Below are 24,520 nucleotides of genomic sequence, written 5' to 3' on the forward strand. Positions count from 1 at the left end.
ATGCATTTATCAGGAGTGAAAAAGAAGAGCTTGCTAGGAGTCAAAGAAAAGAATAAAAAGTCCAGCACTAGGGCTCCTTCTCCTACCAAATGCAAAGACCGCTCTGATAAGCAGTCCAAGGATCGCTCTAAAGATAAGGGGGCCACCAAGGAGTCGAGCGAGAAGGATCGTGGCAGGGATAAAACTCGAAAGAGGCGCAGCACTTCCAGTGGTAGCAGCAGCACCAGGTTTCGGTCCAGCTCGACTTCCAGCTCGGGCTCCAGCACCAGCACAGGCTCCAGCAGCGGCTCCAGCTCATCTTCAGCATCGAGCCGCTCAGGAAGTTCCAGCTCATCCCGCAGCTCCAGCTCCGGCAGCTCCCCTGGCTCTCCGAGTCCTTCTCGGCGCAGGCAGGACAAGAGGCGGCGTTCCCGCTCCAAATCCAAACCACCCAAAAGAGATGAAAAGGAAAGGAAAAGGCAGAGCCCTTTGCCTAAACCTACCAAAGTGCACATTGGAAGGCTCACCAGGAATGTGACCAAGGATCACATCATGGAGATATTCTCCACCTATGGGAAAATTAAAATGATTGACGTGCCTGTAGAAAGGATGCACCCGCATCTGTCTAAAGGCTACGCATATGTGTAGTTTGAGAATCCAGATAAGGCAGAGAAGGCGCTGAAGCACATGGACATGGACGGAGGACACATCGATGGCCAGGAGATCACTGCCACGGCTGTGCTGGCCCCCTGGCCTCGGCCAACCCCCTCCCCCAGCCCCCCGGCGATTCAACCCTCCCAGGAGAATGCTGCCACCGCCTCCCATGTGGCGCAGGTCACCCCCACGGATGAGGAGAAGGTCGCGTTCCCCTCGGCGCAGGTCCCCTGGCCGCCGCAGTCACAGGAGCCGCTCCAGCTTCAACTCCTCCCGATACGCAGGGCCACCGAAGCTCTGCCCTGTGACTTGTATCGCATCCAACTCACTTCTGTCATTTTTTTAGCCGAAGGAGGATCGGTAGGAAAGAAATTCCTCACTCAGGGGCAGGCTTCGAAGGTGAAGGCAGTAATTGCCCTGGCGGCAGAGTTCCGGCTGCAGGAGTGTTGTTCGTTTGGGGTCGTGCTTATAAAGATGCCCTCCAGTTTTCTGGCTAGAAATCTTCAACATTTCTAGTTCCTGAGAGTCAGTTTAGTGGCAAAGCCAGCAGGGATGAGCCGGGGGCTCCAGGAGGTGGTACAGCCCCAGACTGGGAGCATGTTTTCCAGTTCCACAGGTGACCTGGGGCGATCTGGTGGCCTGCTCGTGCCCTAACCTGTTGACCTGCAGGGTCCCACAGGAAAGGGTGTGCTTTTATGCAACTGCCGTTCCTGTGAGCCTGGTCCTGCTCTCCTGCTTGAGTCCTCTTCTGACCTCTAGGGCCAAATACCCAAAATGGTTCTTTCCATGTGTACTCATGTGCGTGCACACACAACACACACACACACACACACACATACACACACACACACACGTCTCCCTTTCTCTCTGAAACTGGTAAGCTGAGAGCCATCTCTGTCGGGTCATCACAGAAGCCCCCCGTTGTGTTGGTATTCATGGTGGTCGTGCAGGTTACCTTGGCAACGTGTACATTGTTTTTTGGCTTTTATTGTACAGTCAGTACTATATATGTAGGTAGAATTCTAGATGGTGCTACTAATCTGCAAATCAGAATTTCAGCCAGGAAAGAAGACTTACTGGTCCAGGTGGAATAATTCTGAGGGGAAAATTAGAATATCTATACTTAAAAACTATGATAAAAGAATTCAATTGCTCTTTGTGATTGCATTCTTAAAAATACTCAGGTGAAGTAGTATAAAATATTAGTATTTTCAGGACACTAAAAATATTTTGCAAACCATAAGAAATTATGTAGTATCTACAACTTCAGTAGTTCTTTCCCCAGTAATTTGGAAAGTATTTGCTAAGGATAAATTTGTAATGTTTAATTATACGAACAAAATCACATTTATCACATAAATATATTTATAGTTATAAAGATTTTACAATAGCCAGGACATGGAAACAACCTAAATGTCCAATGACAGATGAATGGATAAAGAAGATGTGGTACATATATACAATGAAATATTACTCAGCCATAAAATGGAATGAAATTGGGTCATTTGTAGAGATGTGGATGGATCTAGAGTCTGTCATACAGAGTGAAGTAAGCCAGAAAGAGAAAAACAAGTATAGTATATTAACGCATATATGTGGAATCTAGAAAAATGGTACAGATGAACCTATTTGCAGGGCAGGAATAGAGATGTAGACATAGAGAATGGACATGTGGACACAGTGGGGTAAGGGGAGGGTGGCGCGAATTGGGAGATTAGGATTGACATATATACACTACCATGTGTAAAATAGTTACCTAGTGGGAACATGCTATAAAGCACAGGAAGCTCAGCTCGGTGCTCTGTGACAACCTAGGTGGGTGGGATGGGGGGACCAAGGAGGTCCAAGAGGGAGGGGATATAGGTATATATACAGCTGATTCACTTCACTGTACAGCAGAAACTAACACAACATTGTAAAGCAATTATACTCCAACTAAAAAAAAAAATTTGAGAGTAGGGGTTTTAAATACCAGCAGTATATTTAAAATTTTACACATTTAGCTATGTAAATAATGGGTACTCATTTTCTTCTTATGAAAACTCCATCTGAAAATGGAGTGCACTGAAATGTGTAACTCTTGACAAGTTTTCTTGGAAAAAGTCATTTAGTTATTATAATAACAATATTCACATATGTTTCAGGTATATTAAATTTCTTATCACATCTAACCTCTTTAGATCGCAGATGCATTCTTTTCTGCATCTTTCATATCTACCTTCACAGCACCTTGCAAGGTGCTCGACAGTGTAGTAAGTTTTCAGTACATATTGTTGACAGGCTCTTTATTTTGCTTTCATACAGAAATAATTTCCTTTTGAATAGCTTACATATTAATTTTTCAGAAATTTTGCTGTGAAATATAACACAGAAACGAACACAGGAAACAAAGGTACAGATCAATACATTGTCACAGAGTGAATAGCCATGTAATTACCACGTAGTCAAGAAATAGTACACTGTCAGCATCCCAGAAAACAGTAACCTAGACTTCTAACTCTATACTCTACATCTAATTGTGTTTGAATATTACAGAAATGAAATCATAAGGTATATATTATTTTGTAACTTTTCATTTGTGAGAATTATCTATGTTTCTGCACGCATCTGAAGTTCTTTTACTTAAAATGCTGTGGAATGTTTTATTATGTAAAAATACCACAAGGTATGGTATTTTGTGGTAATACTTTTTTTTCATTGTGTGAAAACTTTGCTGTCTTCACAATCATTAAGACTATTTCCTAAATTATCTTCTAAAACTTTATTATTTTTCCTTTTACATTAAGATCTATGATCCTCCTATAGTAGAATGCCATGAAGGGACCAAGTATCATTATTGTTTTTCATAGAGATATCCAATTCAGTCATTGGGCATATACTTTCATTTAGCAAATTGCCTTTCAGGAACCCAACTCAAAGCATGTTGGGTTTATCAACCACCCTTACCCAGTGTGGGCCCTGGATTCCAATTTTTTATGCTGTTGCCCTGATATTGTCAGATGCCTTACTCAGCTTTAGCATACTTTTCAGAAATAGCAGCTCCAAATGGCAGGCTAGCCCAACTTCTTTGAGTTTATCTTCGCCGAGATCTTGGCCCTGAAATTTTTATCTTGTTATCTCTATGACCTCGTCAACAGAATTTCTAACTATTTATTTTACCCATCTTTCCTACTATAATTATCAGAAGTGTTGGACTGAATTCCTTAGTCCATCATTACAGGAAATGCCAGACCCATGTATTTTTTTTTAAAGTGTTTATTGAATTTGTTTGCTTCTGTTTTATGTTTTGTTTTTTTGGCCCCGAGGCATGTGGGATCTTAGCTCCCCAACCAGGTCTCGAACCCGCACTCCCTGCATTGGAAGGCGAAGTCTTAACTACTGGACCGTCAGGGAAGTCCCAGACCCATGTATTTTAAAAAAAATTTTATTGGAGTATAGTTGATTTACAATGTTGTGTTAGTTTCAGGTATACAGCAAAGTGAATCAGTTATACATATATCCACTCTTTCTTAGATTATTTTCCCATATAGGTCATTACAGAGTATTGAGTAGAGTTCCCTGTGCTGTACACTAGGTCCTTATTAGTTATGTATTTTATATATAGTAGTATGTACATGTTAGTCTCAATCTCCCAATTTATTCCTCATCCCCCTTCACCCATAGTAACCATAAATTTGGTTTCTACTTCTGTGACTCCATTTCTGTTTTGTAAATAAGTTCATTTGTTCCATTTTTTTTTAAGATTCCACATATAAGTGATATCATATGATATTTCTTTCTCTGTCTGATTTACTTCACTCAGTATTACAATCTCTAGGTTCATCCATGTTGCAGCAAATGGCATTATTTTGTTTTTTTATGGCTGAGTAATATTCCATTATATCTATGTACCACATCTTCTTTATCTTTTCCTCTGTCAATGGACATTTAGGTTGCTTCCATGTCAGTCCCATATATTTTTAAAAAATTAATCTTGATTTCACTACTCACTATCTGGGTGATCTTTGACAAGTAACAAACTCCTTGAAGTTCAATTTCCTCATTTGTAAAATGGGAGTGGCAAAATTTATCTCATAGAATTGTTGAAAAAATTAATATGAAAGGTATATAGAAGCTTGGAAGATGCAATATAAGACTGATAGCATACCTTCAATGAATGGCAGCTATTATCTTTGTCATATTAGTGATGATAATAATTATTAAGATGATGATGAAAACAGTAAGAGTTCTAAGTACCTCTGTCTACCACATTGCCCTATTCTCCTAATCTAAAAGTGGTATAAAGATAATCTCACAACATTTATTTTAAGTGAATCAATATAGTCTTCAAGTAATGATTGCTTCCAGTTTTTAGATTTGCTCAAGACATACTTTTAATAATTTATCCTTGATTTTTTTTTTTACCCAGAATTTTGTCAAACTCAGTGGCAAATGATTTTCAATAACAACTTTTCTCTTTGAGAAGACCTAGAGGGGTGGGATAGGGAGGGTGGGAGGGAGGCTCAAGAGGGAGGGGATATGGGGATATATGTATGCATATGGCTGATTCACTTTGTTGTACAACAGAAACTAACACAGTATTGTGAAGCAATTATACTCCAATAAAAAAATAAACTGTGTTATCTCCACTCTTGTATTCCTCTCATCTTATGATTCATCAAAATTTCATAAACATTAGCTATAATGCTGCACACAGTTTCATTTGTAAGTACTCTTAGTACCTAGGAATGTAATTCATCTTACAAAAGACTGAAACCTATTGAACAGCAGCTTGGTCTCTTACAGTCTTTTTATTAATGTTAGACTTCAGTTCACTATGTTACAAGGGTTGGCAAGGAAAGTCAATCTTCTTTCAACTTTCCTTAGTCTGAACAGAGTATATAATGAAGTTATAGTTTTAGCAAAAAAAATTACCAATGCACAAGAAACGGTGTTTTAATCTAGAGGATTTATAGGAAGTGGGCGGGCACTCAAGTATCAGAATATTTGAATTTGATACATATACATCACTTTTTAACTTTTTAAAAAATTTTTGGCCATGCTTCAGGGCATGTGGGATCTTAGCTCCCTGACCAGGGATTGAACCCACGCCCCTTGCATTGGAGGCACGGAGTCTTAACCACTGGACCACCAGGGAAGTCCTACATCACTTATTGACTAACAGACCTATTGACTAGGTTAATAGGTTACCCAGGTTACTTGAGAATATGAAGGTAGCTTCCTAGTGATGGACTCATGCATTCTATAGATAGGGAATACTGTAGCTCCCATTCTAAGTTAACTACATGACATCTTGGTCAAAAAAATACACCATGAGTTTGATAAATATGAAGTAATTCCCTAGATCTGGATCATGATCGACTATTGATAAAACTGAGCTTCTGGTTTTGCTATTTTGAGAAACAGGTTCTGTTAGAAGTATGCTTATTAAGAAACAGTGTCCTGAAAAAGGCAACTGTTACCTCACTAGATGAGCTAAACCAAATATTATTGTAAATGCAAAAGAAAATACTATAAGAGCCAAATACTATGTAGGAATAAACAAGCAATAAAGAGAAAGGAGAAGAGGTACTTGCTTCCTGTTCCAGACAATGAACCTGTAAGTGCTTATTGAGAACCTGGAATGTGTGAAAAATTAGTAAAATACATAAATCCTGCACTTTAGGATCTTATCATCTTCTTGGGGAAACAAGTATGGCACAAATAGAACAATAAATAGCAATTAGTTGTTGTGAGGTATGTGCAATTTTATGACAGAAAATATTAAAATTAATGTGGACCAGAGTTATTGCAGAAGATTTGGTAGAAAGGTTTAAGGTGGCTTTGAAGGATTTTGAAAATTTTGAAAAGAAATGTATTTGGATGCAAATGTCATGATAATATTTGGGGGGAAATATAAACCCAGGAAGAGGAAGTGCTGTCATGAGATGGATGTCATGTAGCTCAGCTGCTACAGAGCATTTCATTAATTCTTATCCAAGTTTGTTAAGACACTGAGACTTCATAACTGAATTGAAACTGGGACATGCAGCCTATGGGAAATGTATTGGAACACATGTGCATTCTATAATATACTCATTCATGATGAGTTCAACCAGATCATTAATATATAGCATGACATATTGTGATTTTCCATTACAATTGACAGGACTTTTGTGGTTATGGGACCAAGGGGAGAAAAAGTGCATAAGTACTGAAATTTTAGGCTTTGTTCAAGATGGAAGAAAGGCTTATACTGTTTCAGCAGCAACACTGTTTATCCGTGGAAAGTTGAAGAACCACATCATTCGGTAGTTGCTATTTTTGACATTAGAAGCAAATCAAAAGAAAAAAGAGATGAATATGAAATGATTGATATCTAATATAAATATTTTATATACATCAGCTTCAAATCTTTAAGTCTTGTTTTAAAAAGATAAATTGACAGTAAATGTCATATAACATCTCTATGAGTCACGGATCATATTCCTATTAGCTGTTTCAACAAATATTGGGTTGGCCAAAAGGTTCATTTGGTTTTTTCCATAAGATGGCTCTAGTAGCACTTAGTTGTCTTTAACTTCATTCAAAACAGTTTTGTTAGATTGTATGTGACAGCTGTCATATCAGCGTGCATTTAAAAAAAGACTTCAAAATTGGTGAATTTTTGTGTAGCCATTTTAATATTGAAGATGGAAGAAAAAAAGCAACATTTTTGGCATATTATGCTTTATTATTTCAAGAAAGGTAAAAACACAACCAAAACACAAAAAAAGATTTGTGCAGTGTATGGAGAAGGTGCTGTGACTGATCGAATGTGTCAAAAGTGGTTTGTGAAGTTTTGTGCTGGAGATTTCTCGCTGGACAATGCTCCACGGTCAGGTAGACCAGCTGAAGTTGATAGCAATCAAATCGAGACATTAATTGAGAGCAATCAACATTATACCATGTGGGAGATAGCCGACATACTCAAAACATCCAAATCAAGCCTTGAAAACCATTTGTATTAGCTCAGTTATGTTAATCGCTTTGATGTTTGGGTTCCACATAAGTTAAGTGAAAAAAACCTTCTTGACCGTATTTCCTCATGCGATTCTTTACTTAAACGTAATGAAAACGTTCCGTTTTTAAAGCAAATTGTGACAGGTGATGAAAAGTGGATACTGTACAATAATGTGGAATGGAAGAGATCATGGGGCAAGCGAAATGAACCACCAACAACCACACCAAAGACCAGTCTTCATCCAAAGAAGGTGATGTTGTGTATATGGTAGGATTGGAAGGGAGTCCTCTATTATGAGCTCCTTCCGGGAAACCAAATGATTAATTCCAGCAAGTACTGCTTCCAATTAGACCAACTGAAAGCAGCACTCTACGAAAAGCATCCAGAATTTGTCAACAGAGAACGCATAATCTTCCATCAGGATATTGCAAGACCACATGTTTCTTGGATGACCAGGCAAAAACAGAGTTTGGGTGGGAAGTTCTGATTCATCCGCCGTATTCACCAGACATTGCATCTTCAGATTTCCATTTATTTTGGTGCACGTTCAGATTTCCTTTTATTTTGGTCTTTACAAAATTCTCTTAATGGAAAAAATTTCAATTCCCTGGAAGACTGTAAAAGGCACCTGGAACAGTTCTTTGCTCAAAAAGATAAGAAGTTTTAGGAAGATGGAGTTATGAAGTTGCCTGAAAAATGGCAGAAGGTAGTGGAACAAAGGGTGAATATGTTGTTCAATAAAGTTCTTGGTGAAAATTTAAAATGTGCCTTTTATTTTTACTTAAAAACTATAGGTAATTTTTGGCCAACCCAATAAATTTCTGAATCTCAGGGAGTTAGTTTATTTTGACTTTGTGCAAAGTCCAAAGGTGGTATGCTTGAAGGGCAGGTAGCATTTCTTAGAGTGGTGATTACGTCAGTTTTGGAGACTTGAATTTTTTTCTAGGAATTTTTTCACTTGATATAAATTTAAAATTTTATTTGCAATAAAATAGTTACTTTCCAATTTGTTTTATAAGGCCAACATAACCTTGATTACAAAACTTAACAATGACATTAAAAGACAATAAAATTATGTCATTCTTTTTCAGAAGCATGGATGCAAAAATCCTAAACAAAATAAGATATGAAACCCAGTGACACACAAAATGTATCATATTTTATTTGCAATCAAGTTGGGGTTATTCTAGAAATACAAGGTTGGTTTAACATTTAAATATCAATCAATGTAATTCACAATATTGGTCAGATAAAAGTAGAAAAATGATATGATTATCTCAATAAATGCAAAAAAAAGCATTTGGTCAAATTCAAAATTCATTTATTATAAAAATTAGCAAACTAAAAGTAAAAGAAAACTTCTTTAATCTGATAAAATGACAGCAAACATCCTATTTAATGGTGAAATACTGAAAGCTTTTCCCTGAAATTAGGAACAAGAGAAGGATGCCAGCTATCAACCCTTTCTATTCAACAGTGTACTAGAGTTCTATGGTGTAAGGCAATCAATCAACCAAGCAACCAAAAAAAAAAGAAAATATAATCGATGAAAAGGAAGTAATAATACTGTTTTTATTTGAAGATGTAGATGTATGCTAAAAATCTAAAATAATATACAAATAGAGGGCTTCCCTGTGGTGCAGTGGTTAAGAATCTGCCTGCCAATGCAGGGGACACGGGTTTGAGCCCTGGTCCGGGAAGATCCCACATGCCGTGGAGCAACTGGGCACGTGCGCCACACTACTGACCTGCTCTCTAGAGCCTGTGAGCCACAACTACTGAAGCCCACGGGCCTAGAGCCCATGCTCTGCAACAAGAGAAGCCAGAGCAATGAGAAGCCCGCACACTGCAACGAAGAGCAGCCCCCGCTCGACGCAACTAGAGAAAGCCCGCGTGAAGCAAGGAAGACCCATCACATACAAAAATAAATAAATTAATTAAAAATATATATATATATACAAATAGAAAAAATAAAATTAATAAATGAATTAAGTTTTCTCAATACAAGGTCAATAGACAAAAGTCAATTGTATTCTATATGTCAGCAATAAATATAACATGAAATTTAAGGAATAATACCATTTACACCAGGATAGAATAAATCAAATACATGAGACTGAACTTAGGAGAACATGTATAAGACTTCTATTCAGACACTTGTGAAACACTATTGAGAGAAATTAAAGAAAATCTAAATAAATGAAAGACTGTACCAAGTTCACAGATTGGAAGCTTCAATATATTAAGAAGTCAATTCTTCCCCAATTGATCTATAGGTTCAATGCTATATCAACAAAAGTCTAGAGATTTCTTTTTGGAAATTGATCAGTCAATGTTAAAATTTATAAGTAAAGGCAATGGACTAAAAATAGCCAAAATAATTTTGAAAAAGGAAAACAAATATGGGCTTACATACCAGATATCAAGTGTGAACAGAGAAAAACAAGTGTTTTCTACAAGGATTAAGTCATAACCCACTACATCCGCTGACCTACTGCAATCTGAGAAGAAATTAAGAGGATGACAGGATAAGGCTGTCTAGATAAACATCTCCAGAAGAATTTTAATAACCCCGGATTCCTGCATCTTCCCATACATAGAAAAGCACTAAAATCACTGATGAGATATCTGTTCTTTGTGATAGCAGTACACTTTTACCAAGATATATGCTTGATTGCATGTATTTCCCAGCCAAAAATCATATATAAACTGGTTTCTCCCCTACCTCTTTGCAGCAGTTTCCTCAGAGCTAACTGAGTGGCTAGTCCTCAGTAAGACCTTGAATACAACTTAAACTCACAACTCTTATGTTGTGTGTTTTTCTTTAAGTTGACACAAGACATTCTATAACTTCAATAATCAAGGTGGTGTGATATGGCACAGTAATAAAAAAATAAATCAAAGAAACAATAAAAAATTCAGAAAGAGACCTGCATTTGATTTATACTTGATTTATAACAGAGGTGACTTTGCAGGGCAGTAGATAAAGAATTGCACATGCATGATTTCAATAAGATGTACAGGGTCAATTAATAGTCATATGGAAAAAAATGCACCTTTACTCCTACTTCATAATATACACACAAATGAATGCAATGTGAATTGGTGACTTAAATGCAGATGGTAACACATTAAAGTTTTTAAAATAAAACATACAGGTATATCTTTATAAAAGGCAAGGAATTCTTCAACAAACTACACATATATACACATAAAATACTAACCTTGAAAGGAAATATTGACAAATTTTAAACTAAAATTAAGAAATTCTGTTTTTTAAAAGTTACCAATAACTAGTTCCACTTCCAGCAATGGTGAAATTTCTTATATCAAGCCCTTCTAGAGTTAATAGCTATAAACTTTGGAAAAAATATAAAAACCATATGAAGGCAGTACAGAGTGACAAAAAACTGATAAAAACTGTCTCAGAGTCAATTCATGAAGGGAAGGGACTGTACTGGGTAAGGTTTACATACATATGGTTTCTTGCCAGAGGGCACTGGCCAGTCCAGGTGATGTAGAGGAGCTAAAAAGTTAAGCAGAAAGCCACAGTCTCACTGGCTTTAAGAGTCAGAACACAAAAATTGGGGTTGCAGCATGGCTGAAAAGTGAAATATGTAAAATAATGATCACAATGATCATTCTCACTGGTAATAGGGAAATGAAAATATAAACTGCAATTAAATAGAATTTCATTATATCAAAATGATGGCAATATTAGTTATGTTAAAATTGGTACTTTGTGGAAAGTCTTTTGTCAGAAACTTCTACATAGTTACAGATGGTTTCAGTTGAGGAGGAAGAAGCCAGAATGACGGAATTGGTCAAACACAAGAGTTAGGATTATCCTGATTTACCACAAAGCTGTTTCTTGGGTGTGCATTTTAAGTGACTAGTCCAAGACTAGGCTGTTACTTTTTCTAAATAGCCAAGTCAAGGAAGTTTGTCACCCCCTGGATGACTCCTATCTTGAAACCATAGAAATACGACAGTCATTAACACTAATTGGACAAGTTTCATCTTATTTGTTCTCTATATTTCAGCCAGCCCATAAAAACAAACCAACCAACACTGGATGTAGCACATAAACCTGTGAAACACTGATCATCTTAAAAGCTACACCAGAAGGCCCTTATTTTTATTACCACTATCATCATTGCCATCATCAATCACTACCCTTGTCCCTGACATCACCACCACAATCAGAACATTATGTTCAGGTAAATGGGATTTTATTTGGGAGATTAAGTCTATAAAAGCTAACAGGTTGCTACAGAGTATTTTCTAGTTTTTTGTTAATTGGTTGCTTTTTATAATTTAGATTTTTATTTCTGGACCCATGCTATTATTTCTGAGGTCTAGAGGCCCTGTAAAGTCTCTGGGAAAGTTTCAGAAATTTGGAAAAAGAATAATCAAAGTTCAGCAAAATTTTGTTTACTTTTTAAAAGTAATCACTCATAAGAATACTACCATTTTTGTTCTCTAATAGTGTAATTAAAACCATATTTTCTAGCTTGAATGATTTTTAGAAATAATTTAAAAACCTGAATGCCATTATAGATTTTTAGAATAATGTACTTTACAACACAGATCCTAAATTAGCACTTGACAAACTGCAGTGGGCCCACAAAACTTAATAGATTTTCAAGTGAGTTCCTTTCCACCGACTCTTGGCTTTCCTCGAGTTCCAGAAGAAAGTTGGTGGTGGAGGCCATTTGCTTCATTTGATCATTAGTTTCTTTGTTCCTTATTCACAAGCCTCTCCCTAATAATTTAAAGTCCTCTATGAAAAAAAAAAAAAAGGTTTATCTTTACAGAATTTGAGGAATTTTGTTTTGGAATTTTTTTTAACACTTTTCACTGTATAACAGAAATCAGGTTAATCCAATTCAAATGGTTGGAAATGAAGTTTTAATAAATTAAAACTACTGTTTGTAATACTTTGCAGTTCAACTGCTAATGCAGTATCAGAATGTGGCTATAGGGAAGTCTAATCTAGGAAATGATACCTGGTATGGGCTGTAGGAGATAAATTACAGTGAGATTGATGTTTTAAAATTGTGGGACTTCCCTGGTGGCGCAGTGGTTGAAAGTCCGCCTGCCGATGCAGGGGACACGGGTTCGTGCCCTGGTCCGGGAAGATCCCACATGCCGCGGAGCGGCTGGGCCTGCGAGCCACGGCCGCTGGGCCTGCGCGTCCGGAGCCTGTGCTCCGCAACGGGAGAGGCCACAACAGTGAGAGGCCCGCGTACTGAAAAAAAAAAAAAATTGTGAATAATGTAGTTACCATCATTTTTTAACATTATTGTAATTTGATTAAGGTGAATGGTTGATTATACCAGAATAACAATGAGCCCTTCTTTGAAGTAAATTAAATCCAAAAGTGAGTCAGGTATAGTTTAGTTAAGCATATGGAGTTGGTTAAATTCATTGAAGATTAATTTTTAACCTATTCTCTTTGTTAAAAGAGGGGTTCATCCAAGGACTCAAATTCCTACCTTTAAAAAATATTATGGGGCTTCCCTGGCGGCGCAGTGGTTGAGAGTCCGCCTGCCAATGCAGGGGATACGGGTTCGTGCCCGGTCTGGGAAGATCCCACATGCCGCAGAGCGGCTGGGCCCCTGAGCCATGGCCGCTGAGCCTGCACGTCAGGAGCCTGTGCTCCGCAACGGGAGAGGCCACAACAGTGAGAGGCCCGCGTACCATAAAAAAAAAAAAAAAAAAAAAAATTATGGCCCAAAATTTTTTTGATAGATGAGAGAGTAAATTGTTTCGTGAATGGACTTTTTTGGATATTTAGAACATGATTTTAACAATTTCAGCTATTATTAAAAAATAATAATTTTTAGAGTCCATACATCCTATTTACTAGAGGAGAAATTGAATAAATCATAAACTCTTGTGATCTTTTAGATATAAAAAATCTCCTTAATTGTTTTTGACAGGAAGAAATTCACAATGAAGGGGAAAAAACAATATCAGTGCTATAGTCAACAATATGTATTCTTTAGAACTTTCAAGAACATCTAAAAGGGGTCTTCCAAGAAAGGCATTTTATAAACTGTAATATAGTGATTATTTGTATAGAAACCATCTCAGCTACTTTCTGTACTATGTACATAATTTAGGCTACATAGTGTTTGAGTCCCTCAAACTAATATTCATGTCTCAGAAAGACTAAGCTACCAGGCTAAGTTACAACCAGCTAATCCAAAACAAATTTGAGAATTCACTATCACAGTAAATTTTTCTACTCATTAGAAGACACATATGATCAGATATTAATAAGGTTATAAATACTGTTATTATTTACTTTAATTGTATACTCCTTTTAAAGTGTGATTTATCTAGTATAAGATGATGAGATTAAACAAATGAATTCCAGTATAAAAGCATACATGGAATGTGGGGAGTTTCTTTGAAGACCTTTGACAATGTTGGCTCAGGGAAACATTAATTAACAAGTCATCAAAAGATAGAAGGAAGAGTAGGATTAAGAACTGAGAACAGAACAGAGAGGAATAAGACTGGGTGGAGTTGCACAGGTGTGGCATAGGTACTTATTACTCATTTTTTTTTTTTTTTTTTTTTTTTTGCACAGGCTCCGGACACACAGGCTCAGCGGCCATGACTCATGGGCCCAGCCGCTCCGCAGCATGTGGGATCTTCCCGGACCGGGGCACGAACCCGCGTCCCCTGCATTGGCAGGCGGACTCTCAACCACTGCGCCACCAGGGAAGCCCCTTATTACTCATTTTTAAAGGATCTTCTCTACCTAAAAGTTAATTAGTCCTGGAATGATAAGAACAAAAATGTTCTCCTGCTCATAGGAAATATCTAATTTGCCAAATATATCCACTGCTTACAAACTCTTCTGTTTTGTAAGTTTTATTTAGGATAATGCAGAGATTGAAGAGATTGAAGAGCTAGTTGAGGCTATTTTGAAACTTGAAATCAGATTTGTGTGTGTGTGTTACAGCTCTTTGTCCAAATGGACTATTTCATGACATCATGTCTTTCAAGATATGAAGAATAACTAATGTCCAAACCTTATAAAAATTAGACTAAGGGTGGTCATATGACCTAACTCTAACCCTAGACCACTCTATCTGTATGATGCCAAGTCACAATATTTTCTGATTATTTTTAATCTAATTGATTGGTTTTGGTGATGAAACTTATCTGTTAAATTATGTTGTACAAATAATCCTTGTTTATTGTCAAAACATTAGGAAGTATAGTTAAAGAAAAAGTAAACAAAAAGAAAAAAGTCTACCCATAATCTTATAACATGGGAAAGTTGCAATTGACATCATGTTTTCTTACACATTTAATTAAACATATAAATGATGTTATATATGTGTTTATAAATCTATATATGTCCATGTAGATGATGTGGCTATAGTTTGCAAAGATAAAATCAGATCACATGTAATGTTTTGTAACTTTCTTTGGATAAATAAAAAAAGCAAATTAATTTCTCCTCATAAACATGAGTACACAAACCATGCTATTTTGCTCACGGTTGTATCCCTAGCAGCTAACATAGTACTCCAGGATGATTTGTTAAATGAATGAGCATTAGGGTCTATCCTCTTTGACACATTTGAGGCGTCTATGTTTTAAGCTAATATAAAGACCTGATGCATAAGTTATAGATTGTGTTGTATGCGTTGGCAGAGAGACAGATTTAGAATATTTATCATCTGATTTGAGCCACTTTCCTCCTATCGTAGGTACAACATATCTTCCCAGAGAAGATCTTGGCCACTGTGGATGACAATCCTTATTTTTCTTGGAGTGATGACAATCTTGGCAGTAACTTTGGTCTCATTGTCCATTTTCTGGCAGTTGGTCAGTATTGACACTTCAATTTTCACCCTTACTACTAAATCTCTTTTAACTCTTAGAAATTGACAAGAAACAACAGGAATATTAAATTTCTTTATGGAAACTTTCTCATCTACTTACTACTTTATTTCAAAATAATAACTTTATATTATTTGACACCAAAGTTTATAGTATTTTGGAATCAGATGCCTCTTTGATCCAGTCTATAAGTCATATCAACAGTTATGGGAGTATGGGCAAGAATGAAATGCTCAATACTTTGATGCCAATATTCATTGTCAATAAAAGTGCTTATATAGTAGGTTTGTAGTTAAGTTGTACATCTTTTAGTAAATATACCTCAAACTTTGGAGATCCCTACTCTTCTTGGCTCATTTCCAATATTGGTTGTTAAGATATAATTGATAAGCAGCAATGGATAATCCACTAATGACTCTTCTAATAGTGGATAGTCAAGAGTGGTTAAATGGCTGAATGCTCATACTAACTTGATCTTATTTTTAATAACCCTACATCCAGAAAAGCATGTTTTTCCAGCTTATTTTTACCTTTCAGAAAAGTAAACCCTTAAATCTGTGTAACAATTTAATGTTTTTAAAGAAATTTGATATCCATTATTCTGATTGATCCTCATACTAATCCTTTGAGCCTGAGAGGGCAGGTTTTACTATCATCCTTATTCTCATATGCAAGAAACTGAGGCTCAGTAAAGTCAAGTGACTTCCTAGATATCACAGGCTTTTCAGTGGCATAGCTGAGCACAAATCCACATCCTAATACTTTAAGTATATTATTCTATTGACTTTATCATGATTTTTCTGTTTTACTCCTCTGAAATATATCATCCTATACAATAATGCAGTGTGGATACATTTTGCTTGATTCAATGAAAATTCCAGTTCTCTTCCAAACTAACCTCTTCTCCTTTGCTTCTCCCCAACCATCTTAGTTTCAAATTTAAAAACTTATCCTTCAGAAGCATAGTGGTTGTTCAGTCTCTTGCCTGCCATGTCTACCCACGAACTCTCTGTAGTCTGAATCTTTCTATCCTCTTCTTGGCTCTACTCATTAAAAAATAACTTTATTGGGGCTTCCCTGGTGGCGCAGTGGTTGAGAGTCCGCCTGCCGATGCAGGGGACACCGGTTCTGCCCCAGTCCGGGAAGATCCCACACGCTGCGGAGCAGCCAGGCCCGTGAGCCATGGCCACTGAGCCTGCACATCCGGAGCCTGTGCTCCACAACGCGAGAGGCCACAACAGTGAGAGCCCCACGTACCGCAAAAAAAAATAATAATAATAAATAAAATAAAATAACTTTATTCACAAAATTTCCTTATATATAGTGCTCTTGAGTTTTCCAAATCAAACCCTCGTAAAGAAGCCCTGTCAGCATGTTAGTGAGGACCAGTAGCTTAATTAGCTATCCTTCCAAAATATAGTTTGCATTTAACATTGTTTCTTCTTCTGGGGAAACAGTGACTTAGTGGAAAGGAGTGATGCAAAAGGGAGAACTGCAGGCATCCTGGCTTGAGCAGGAAGTGTGTGGATGAGAATTTACTCTTGAATTTCTCTATATGATTAACTATCTACAATTTCAGATATAAGGCTGGACGAGCTTATATTTCCTGAAGTTAAATTAGTTGAACTGGGCTTCTTGAAGTAAAAATAGACACTCAAACTCTGTTGTAAAGGTTGTTTGAAGTCATTTTGGAAGATGGGTTTACTCTAGGATTCTGGCTTAGTAGCTAACACAATCTTTGTTAATACTGACAGTAATTAGAGTTGGATGAAAGCTAGGGGAATCTCTCATTCAAGTGGTAGTAAATTAATTTCCCTGTCTGAGTATATCCATTGAATATTAATTTTGAGATAAAGATATGGAGGGACTTGAGGTCACTTCCTATTTTAAAATTTTCTAAGTATTTCTTTATTTCACAGGAAAGACTTACTATTACCAAGGTGATTTTCATATTTCTGGAGTCATATACAATGATAATTGTGAAAAAGCAGTTTCACAAGTCAGCACAGATCTGAGAAAATATATTGAGACTAAGGTAAGTCAGAGATTTATCTTACTAATTTTACTATAAATTTGATTGAAACATGTGGTGGCTTTGTTTTTTTCTCTTGACAGATGTCTGATGCATTTCAAAATTCTGGTGTATACAGAGTATATCAACTCTCAAGTCATCAAACTTCTGTAGGTACAAATTCATTCAAGATCTTATGGAATAAAAAATAATTAAAAAGAAAGATCTTATGGAATGAGAAGTAGGTAATATGTCATATCAGCTCCAGTTTTAAATAACAACAACAGCAAGAAACAGAAAGAGAGATAGAGGGAGCAAAAGAGAAGGAAGGGAGGAAAGAAGGGAAGAAGGAAGGAAGGAAGGGAGGAAGGAAAGAAGGGAGGAAGGGAGGGAGGGAGGGAAGGGATAAAGAGCTCCCCATAAATTAAAGTATCACTGTATTTAACAAATTTTTATTCAGTGTAGGAAGTGTTCTGTACATATCTTTAATCTCTGTACTTGAAGGAGAATTGTAAGGTTTTTGGTGGCAGTCAGTCCTAACTGATTTCTATGATAAAAGATAACTGTAACTATGCAAAACAAGGAGTCTGATCTGATTGTTTTGCTACCTATATACTAGCCACCTCTTCTCCCATCCATACCCATCTGGCCATATCTTTCCTAAAATAATCCTCTTTTGGTCTCTTTAATAATTACCATCACTGTAATGCCTGTGAACAAAAGTGAATCTTTTGAGATAACATTTGTCTAAATATGTATTGTAAGTGTGCTTGATAGTGGTAGTGGTGAGGGCTGCAGGGAGACAGGTATCACAGGGCATAGGGGATGAGTGATAAAAGAAGAGACAGCTGTAATTTGGTAACTGCCAATATCTATTCTGGGGAAGTCTGAACTCTCCAAACAAAACAAAACAAAAAATCCAGCTAGCCAACCAACCAACCAACCAATCTACTTACCTACAGACAATATCTTTTGAATGCTTCCTGGCCCTGCATTTAAGTTCTCATTTATCTCTTTCTCTAAAATTAAGTTATTAGAAAATATCTGTACAAGAACACTTTTGTTTTTACTGTATTATTATAAAATCTCAAGTCAATTATTTGTTGGTCAGTACTCAGTTTCTCAAATGTGTTTGAAATATTCTGATTTCTAGTTTGTGGTTCATATCCTCTTTCATGAACAATACCTCTTAACCAGTTAAATTTTTAGGGACCATTGCACTTTATTTATACTGGGACAATATCTGTGTATTTTTTTAATATGTATGTGAAGGCAATACAATAATTAAAATGTGGCAAATCCAATGTGTTCATGAAACATCTAAAAAATCAAGAAACAACACACTAGAACATTTCTATTGCTTCTAGTTCTTATCCCAATGGTTCAAGTGTACAGTTACAGTTGACATTCAAGTTTCCTCCAGCAAAAAAGAATAGCATGAGGACTAAAATTAAGGCTATCTTACATCTGATGTTGAAGGACAACATGGCATCTTGGAATGCAGTTCCCACTTCCATCAAACTTATAGGTATTTCACTTATTTTCTACTACTTAACTATCTAGACTATTAAAAAAAGTACTGGAAAAAAAAATGAACCAAGAGTTTCAGGAATTTGCTTAGGAAAAACTAGTCTTCCCAACTGTGGCACTCCTACCATTGAGGTGGTAGTGGAGAAGGCAGTGCTATAGAATCTGTCTGCACAGTGACAGAAATAAGTGTTAAGCTACAGGTATGCTTGTGAGTTTGGAAGGGTTGGCTGTAATGGATGGAAAGGGGGTGAAAAATAATAATTGAAGCATTATTCCTTCCTACTTCTACTTTTGTCAGGAACTCATTATAGGAAACAGACAGGGTTTTCTTGATCATTAAGCGTGAAGACTGCAGAAGTCAGTGTGAAGTTGAGGACGGGGGTTCTCATTGTTTCTTGTGGAAGAATGGAAGTGATACTATTAAAGATAAAATCTGTCTGAAATAATTCCCTAGAAAACAAGGGAAGAAAATGATAGGATTTTGCCCCAGTACAGAAAGTAAAGTTTGTAAACATTCAAAGGTCCTACGAAGTTCTTCAAACATTAAATTGCATTGTTAAAAGGTCTATTAGGTGATAAGCTTGTGTTTCCAGAGCCCAGTTTTGTGCTTCTTCCAGACTGACAGTTGATCCAGAAGCTCTGATGGCTGCCAGCTGCCAGTTACAGCTCTTTTGCCTCAGAACATAGTCCCTGTCACCAATGGGCCACTCATGAGAAGTGAGTTTGAGGTAGAGGTTCTGAAAGGAGCGATACGATTCCTTTGTGGGTAGTCATTGGGAAAGAAGGCTGTACAAGTTACTGCCCCTCTGTATCCCAGGGATTCAGAGTCAGCACTTTCTGATGTGTCTTTTTTTAGTTCTCTCTTCTCTTTCTCTCTAAAGCCTATTCCCAATAGAAAAGAGACTTGAATTTAAGTTAAATTCTCAAAATTTCATAATTCAGTCTTAGTAATGAGATGACTTCTAAAGAGCAGGATAGGTCTAATGAAATGTAATTTGAATTGGGTTTTTTTCTTTAAAATATAGATAACTACATTTCAGAGTAATGAGAATTATCATAGGGAAAAAAAAATCCAAAGATTATGCCCAGTGCCGTTTTTAGTAAGAGTGTCAGCTTCTTACTTCACTAAATATTTTACTTCAACCATCATAAAACTGAGAGCTTTGCTTTTTTATTTCCTTTTCCCTTTTCCTATACTACCTGGTAGAGATGCGGAGAGATGGCCAAAATATAACAAGTAGAAGTGAGAGAGGTTGATAGACAATACATGAACTAGTCTGAATAGTTAAATGTTGGGAGTAATTGGGTTAGGAAATTTAGTCCTCGGGCTGAAGAGAATTGCTTGGTGATATTTTATCAACCTCATGTTTTTATTTTAATTTCAGAAATCAGCAAGGCTAATGCTGAAATGCTTACCAATAACTGTAAGTTTAGAAACTTTATTATAAATTTAACACATTCACAGATAGTTCCCCATTATTTTGCTAAAAAGGATCTAGAAGTACTTAATGTTGGAAATCTATAGTAGTTTTTCAAAATTATTGGATATACCACATATCTATCTGGCATTTCTTTTTGAAAAACACTGACCATTTATAATGGGTTGTCCAAAAGGGTGAAATGAGAACTGTTTCCAAAGAATGGAATCATGAAGAATATCATGTCTGAATTAGTTTTTAAAAAAAAGTGAAGGAAGAAAGAACAACTTAGGATAATAAGAAAATGCAAAACTAGGCTATACCAAATATATTTATTATAAGGTAAATAATAGTTCTGTACCTTTTAAGCAAATTCTCTTTAGAGTATCATGAGGCCTACAGTGTGATACATACATGTATTCATTCGTTCAGTGGATATTTATGGAGTATCTGTTGTCTACATGGGGCTTTACAGACAGCATTGCATATGCTATGCAAGATACAGACCTTAATGAAGCAAAGTCTCCACCTTCAAGAATTATGCAATCTACTTGGGGAGACTAGAGTTATAACAGATAGATACAACAAAAATCAGTAGTTGAAAAATGCTTGAAACTGGAAAAGAGGAAAAGTAAAAGTCACCCAAACAAGGATGGAATGGGCTATCATGATAAGGGTACATTCCAGGAAAGAAACAACACTGATTAGGAGATGCTGGACAATCATTGAAGGGTTTCAAATAATGTTTGAAAATATATTTCTTAAAAAATATAATGAAAGATACATGCTCTTATATAAATAAATCCTTTCTTCAGGTTGTGGGGGACGACTGACCAATAGTATCACAGCAGGCAACCGAATTGTGAATGGGGAAAATGCCTTGACGGGGGCCTGGCCATGGCAGGCAAGCATGCAGTGGAAAGGCCAACACCACTGTGGTGTTTCTCTGATCAGCAGTAGGTGGCTCCTATCTGCAGCTCACTGCTTTGCTAAGTAAGTTTGAAAGTCTGACTAAATGCAGGATTCTGGTTGCAGGCCTATTTGGGAGGTCTGTGGGGTTAACCTAAATGTGCGAGGTTCTGCCAAGACCATATGAAATTTACAACCACTTACATAATTGAAGGGCAGCAAAGACATTTAAATTGGGCAACTAAGGGAAAAATGAATGGAAGCAATTAACATTTTCCAAATAGGGGCTTTGGCCTGATGTTAAGTACTTTACTTACATCATTTTATTTAATCATAACAATAATTCCATATGAAAGGTATCCTTTAACCTATTTAAAGATGAGGAAACTAGGGTTTAGAAATGGTGATGTAACTTGACCAAGATCATACAGCTCTTAAATAAAAGAAACTGAGTGTGAACTTGGGTATGTCTGACTCCAGTTACAGAGTGCTTATTTGTCTTGCCCTCTGGGGGTTTACAATCTAGTTGAAGAAATTTAAACGTGATATATTAAAGGTATAAGGCAGCACAGTGTAGTAAGTGTCACATGTACAACACAGATAGCACGTGCTATGGAAACTTGGTGAAGAAAGAGAACACAATCTAGCTGAGGTATTCAGTTGTAAGATTTGATCTAGACTCTAAAGATATAAGCTTTGATTGACTGGGGTAGGTAGATCAGAAAAAAATAATATGCATTTTGAGTTGGAAAAATAGCCTTCTTCAAATGTGTTGAGATGGAGCAACACAAGTTGTATTCTATGGACAGCAAACAGAAAGAACTATTTGAAGTAGAGAAGATTTGTAAAAGGAAACATTAGAAAATATGCTTAGAAAATGTAGTTTTATTCATTGGGGACACCTCTAAATGACAAGATGCTTACTTACTGGAGAAACACAGCTAATGAATGTGTGGAGTCACTGAAGATTTCAGAAGGAGAGAAGGACTGAAGAGGGTCACAGTTACATGAAGGTCTTGAAACCTTAAAAAAAAAAAAAGGCACCTGACATTTTCAGGAAGTGACAATAGTTAAATAGGATCTTAGGGCCTAAACTGAGAAAGAATCTCAGGGGAACTGGAGAAACTGGTCAGAAAAATCTAAATTAGAAGCCAAGATGCATTGACTTGGTAAACATAATGGGGTGATTGGGTGAGAACAAATTGCAATTGTTTATGTATGCAGACGGATGCCCAGAGCCTGCCACAGGCTCCTGGAGCCCAGGGTATATGGCAGTATGAGTGATTCTGGACTCCATCCACTGAGACTGCTTACATGATTCCTACCCAACTCAAATGCATAGAAACCAGATGGGGCTGAACTAGCAGGAGACATCAGTGACTCTAGTTAGGAGGATTTGAAGAAGGCTGACAGCTGTAATAGTCCTTAGCATTATTTTTATGTGTCTGTAGCATTTATGACATCCCCACATCAAAGACATTTTAAAAATAAGAATTTAAGTGCTTTATAGTGTTGTTTGGGAAACTCACACCTTAAAGTGATAAGATAATCACTGTGAATACCGTTTTGGCCCCCAAACTGAGTGTATTTTAATTAAATTGTGTCCTCCAGGAAAAATAATTCAGAAGATTGGACTGTCAACTTTGTAACTATAGTAAATAAACTATATATGACACAGAAAGTCCAAAACATTCTTTTTCATGAAAATTATAGCAGAGCTGGGGTTCATGATGATATTGCCCTTGTGCAGCTTGCTGAAGAAGTCTCTTTTACAAAGTACATTCATAGGATTTGTTTTTCTGAAGCCAAAATGAAGCTCTCAGAAAATGACAGTGTTGTAGTTACAGAATGGGGAACACTTTATATAAATGGTAAGTTTTTCTGTAAATACGTAATAGCTTCATAAGAATAATTATTTAATCAGTCAATCAATCATTCTTTCACACAATTAACCAGTCCACAAATATACTAAAAAGAAAACCAAGTGATGGGACCAAAGGCATGGTGTTGTCTTCAATTTCTGAAATATCTCTGGGAATAAGAATTGGAAATTTTGGAATTTATGTGTGAGGCAGCCAGCTCTAATAAACATTAGAAAGAAAGCAATCTAGCCTGGGACTGGTCTGGCTCTTGGTGACCAAGAGAATCTGCTTTATTCCATAGACGTTCTTTGTCTAAAAAAACAAGGTTAAGATCTCCATGATATGCAGAATTTATTGCCCTTAGGTTCTCTTCCAGTGATACTTCAGCAGGCTTTTTTGAAGATTACTGATAACATAGTTTGCAATGCTCCACATGCATTGTCTGGCTTGGCAACTGATACAATGCTGTGTGCTGGATTTATGTCAGGAGAAGCTGATGCCTGTCAAATACTTCTAGATACATTATCAAATCATTTTTTCTCAAGTACTAATTCAATGGAAGTTTTTATCACCATAATTTTTTTTGTCTTAATGATTTTCACAGAGTAGCTTCTTATTTCAATCCACATAACAAACATTTATTAATCTCATTAATGTACCAGAACCCAGCTCATAAGCTGGAGATGCAGTGGTGAACACAATCCCTGTTCTCATGGAGTTTTCAGTCTAGGAATCCATAGTTACAAGGTAATAAAATAAATTTGGCCCTATTTTCTGGGCAACCTGCAGAACTAGAATGCTTGCGTCTCTCTTATCAGGAGATGCAGCAGGAGGCTTTACAGGTGCACATGTCATGCATTCCTCAGAGGCTTCATCATGGAGCCTCTGAGTCACTTTCTCCAGAGTTAAGTTTGGACTCATTAAAAAGTCAGCTTCTAGTCTTCCCAATCCACTCCAGTCCAGCTGTAGGTAATATACTCTGGTTTGTAGTTGCCCTGGGTTTTGAAGAAATTCAAGAGTTCCACAGTTCTAAGCCCAAAGAGGGTGGATTGTCTCACTGCCTAGGGGCTGTTGACAACTCCAGAGGAGAGATAGAAAGAAACGTTTCAGGACAAGACACATTTTTTTTCTCTTTTTATTCTAGAATGATTCTGGTGGACCACTAGCTTATGCCAACTCTAGGAATATCTGGCACCTGGTTGGAATAGTAAGCTGGGGTGAAGGATGTGGGAAAAAGAATAAACCAGGTGTCTATACTTGAGTGACTGCTTATCGTGGATGGATTACCTCCAAGACTGCACTCTGA

The 24,520-nt window shown here is 36.8% G+C and overlaps 1 protein-coding gene and 1 pseudogene across 1 annotated transcript; both read left to right on the plus strand.

Moving 5' to 3' along the window:
* LOC132426262 (RNA-binding protein with serine-rich domain 1-like) lies at positions 1-979 on the plus strand (annotated as a pseudogene).
* A 206-nt stretch (positions 980-1,185) lies between these two features.
* Positions 1,186-24,520, plus strand: TMPRSS11B (transmembrane serine protease 11B). Its single transcript, XM_069540708.1, is given in 14 exon segments — positions 1,186-1,278; positions 2,814-2,885; positions 7,746-7,882; positions 15,352-15,437; positions 15,440-15,469; positions 17,404-17,519; positions 17,600-17,631; positions 17,633-17,665; positions 18,863-19,023; positions 20,411-20,449; positions 21,259-21,436; positions 22,964-23,223; positions 23,579-23,719; positions 24,357-24,520. Coding segments are annotated over 14 exon segments (1,542 nt in total).

The sequence above is a fragment of the Delphinus delphis genome, chromosome 5 (genome assembly GCF_949987515.2).
Source record: "Delphinus delphis chromosome 5, mDelDel1.2, whole genome shotgun sequence".
Taxonomy (NCBI): Eukaryota; Metazoa; Chordata; class Mammalia; order Artiodactyla; family Delphinidae; genus Delphinus; species Delphinus delphis.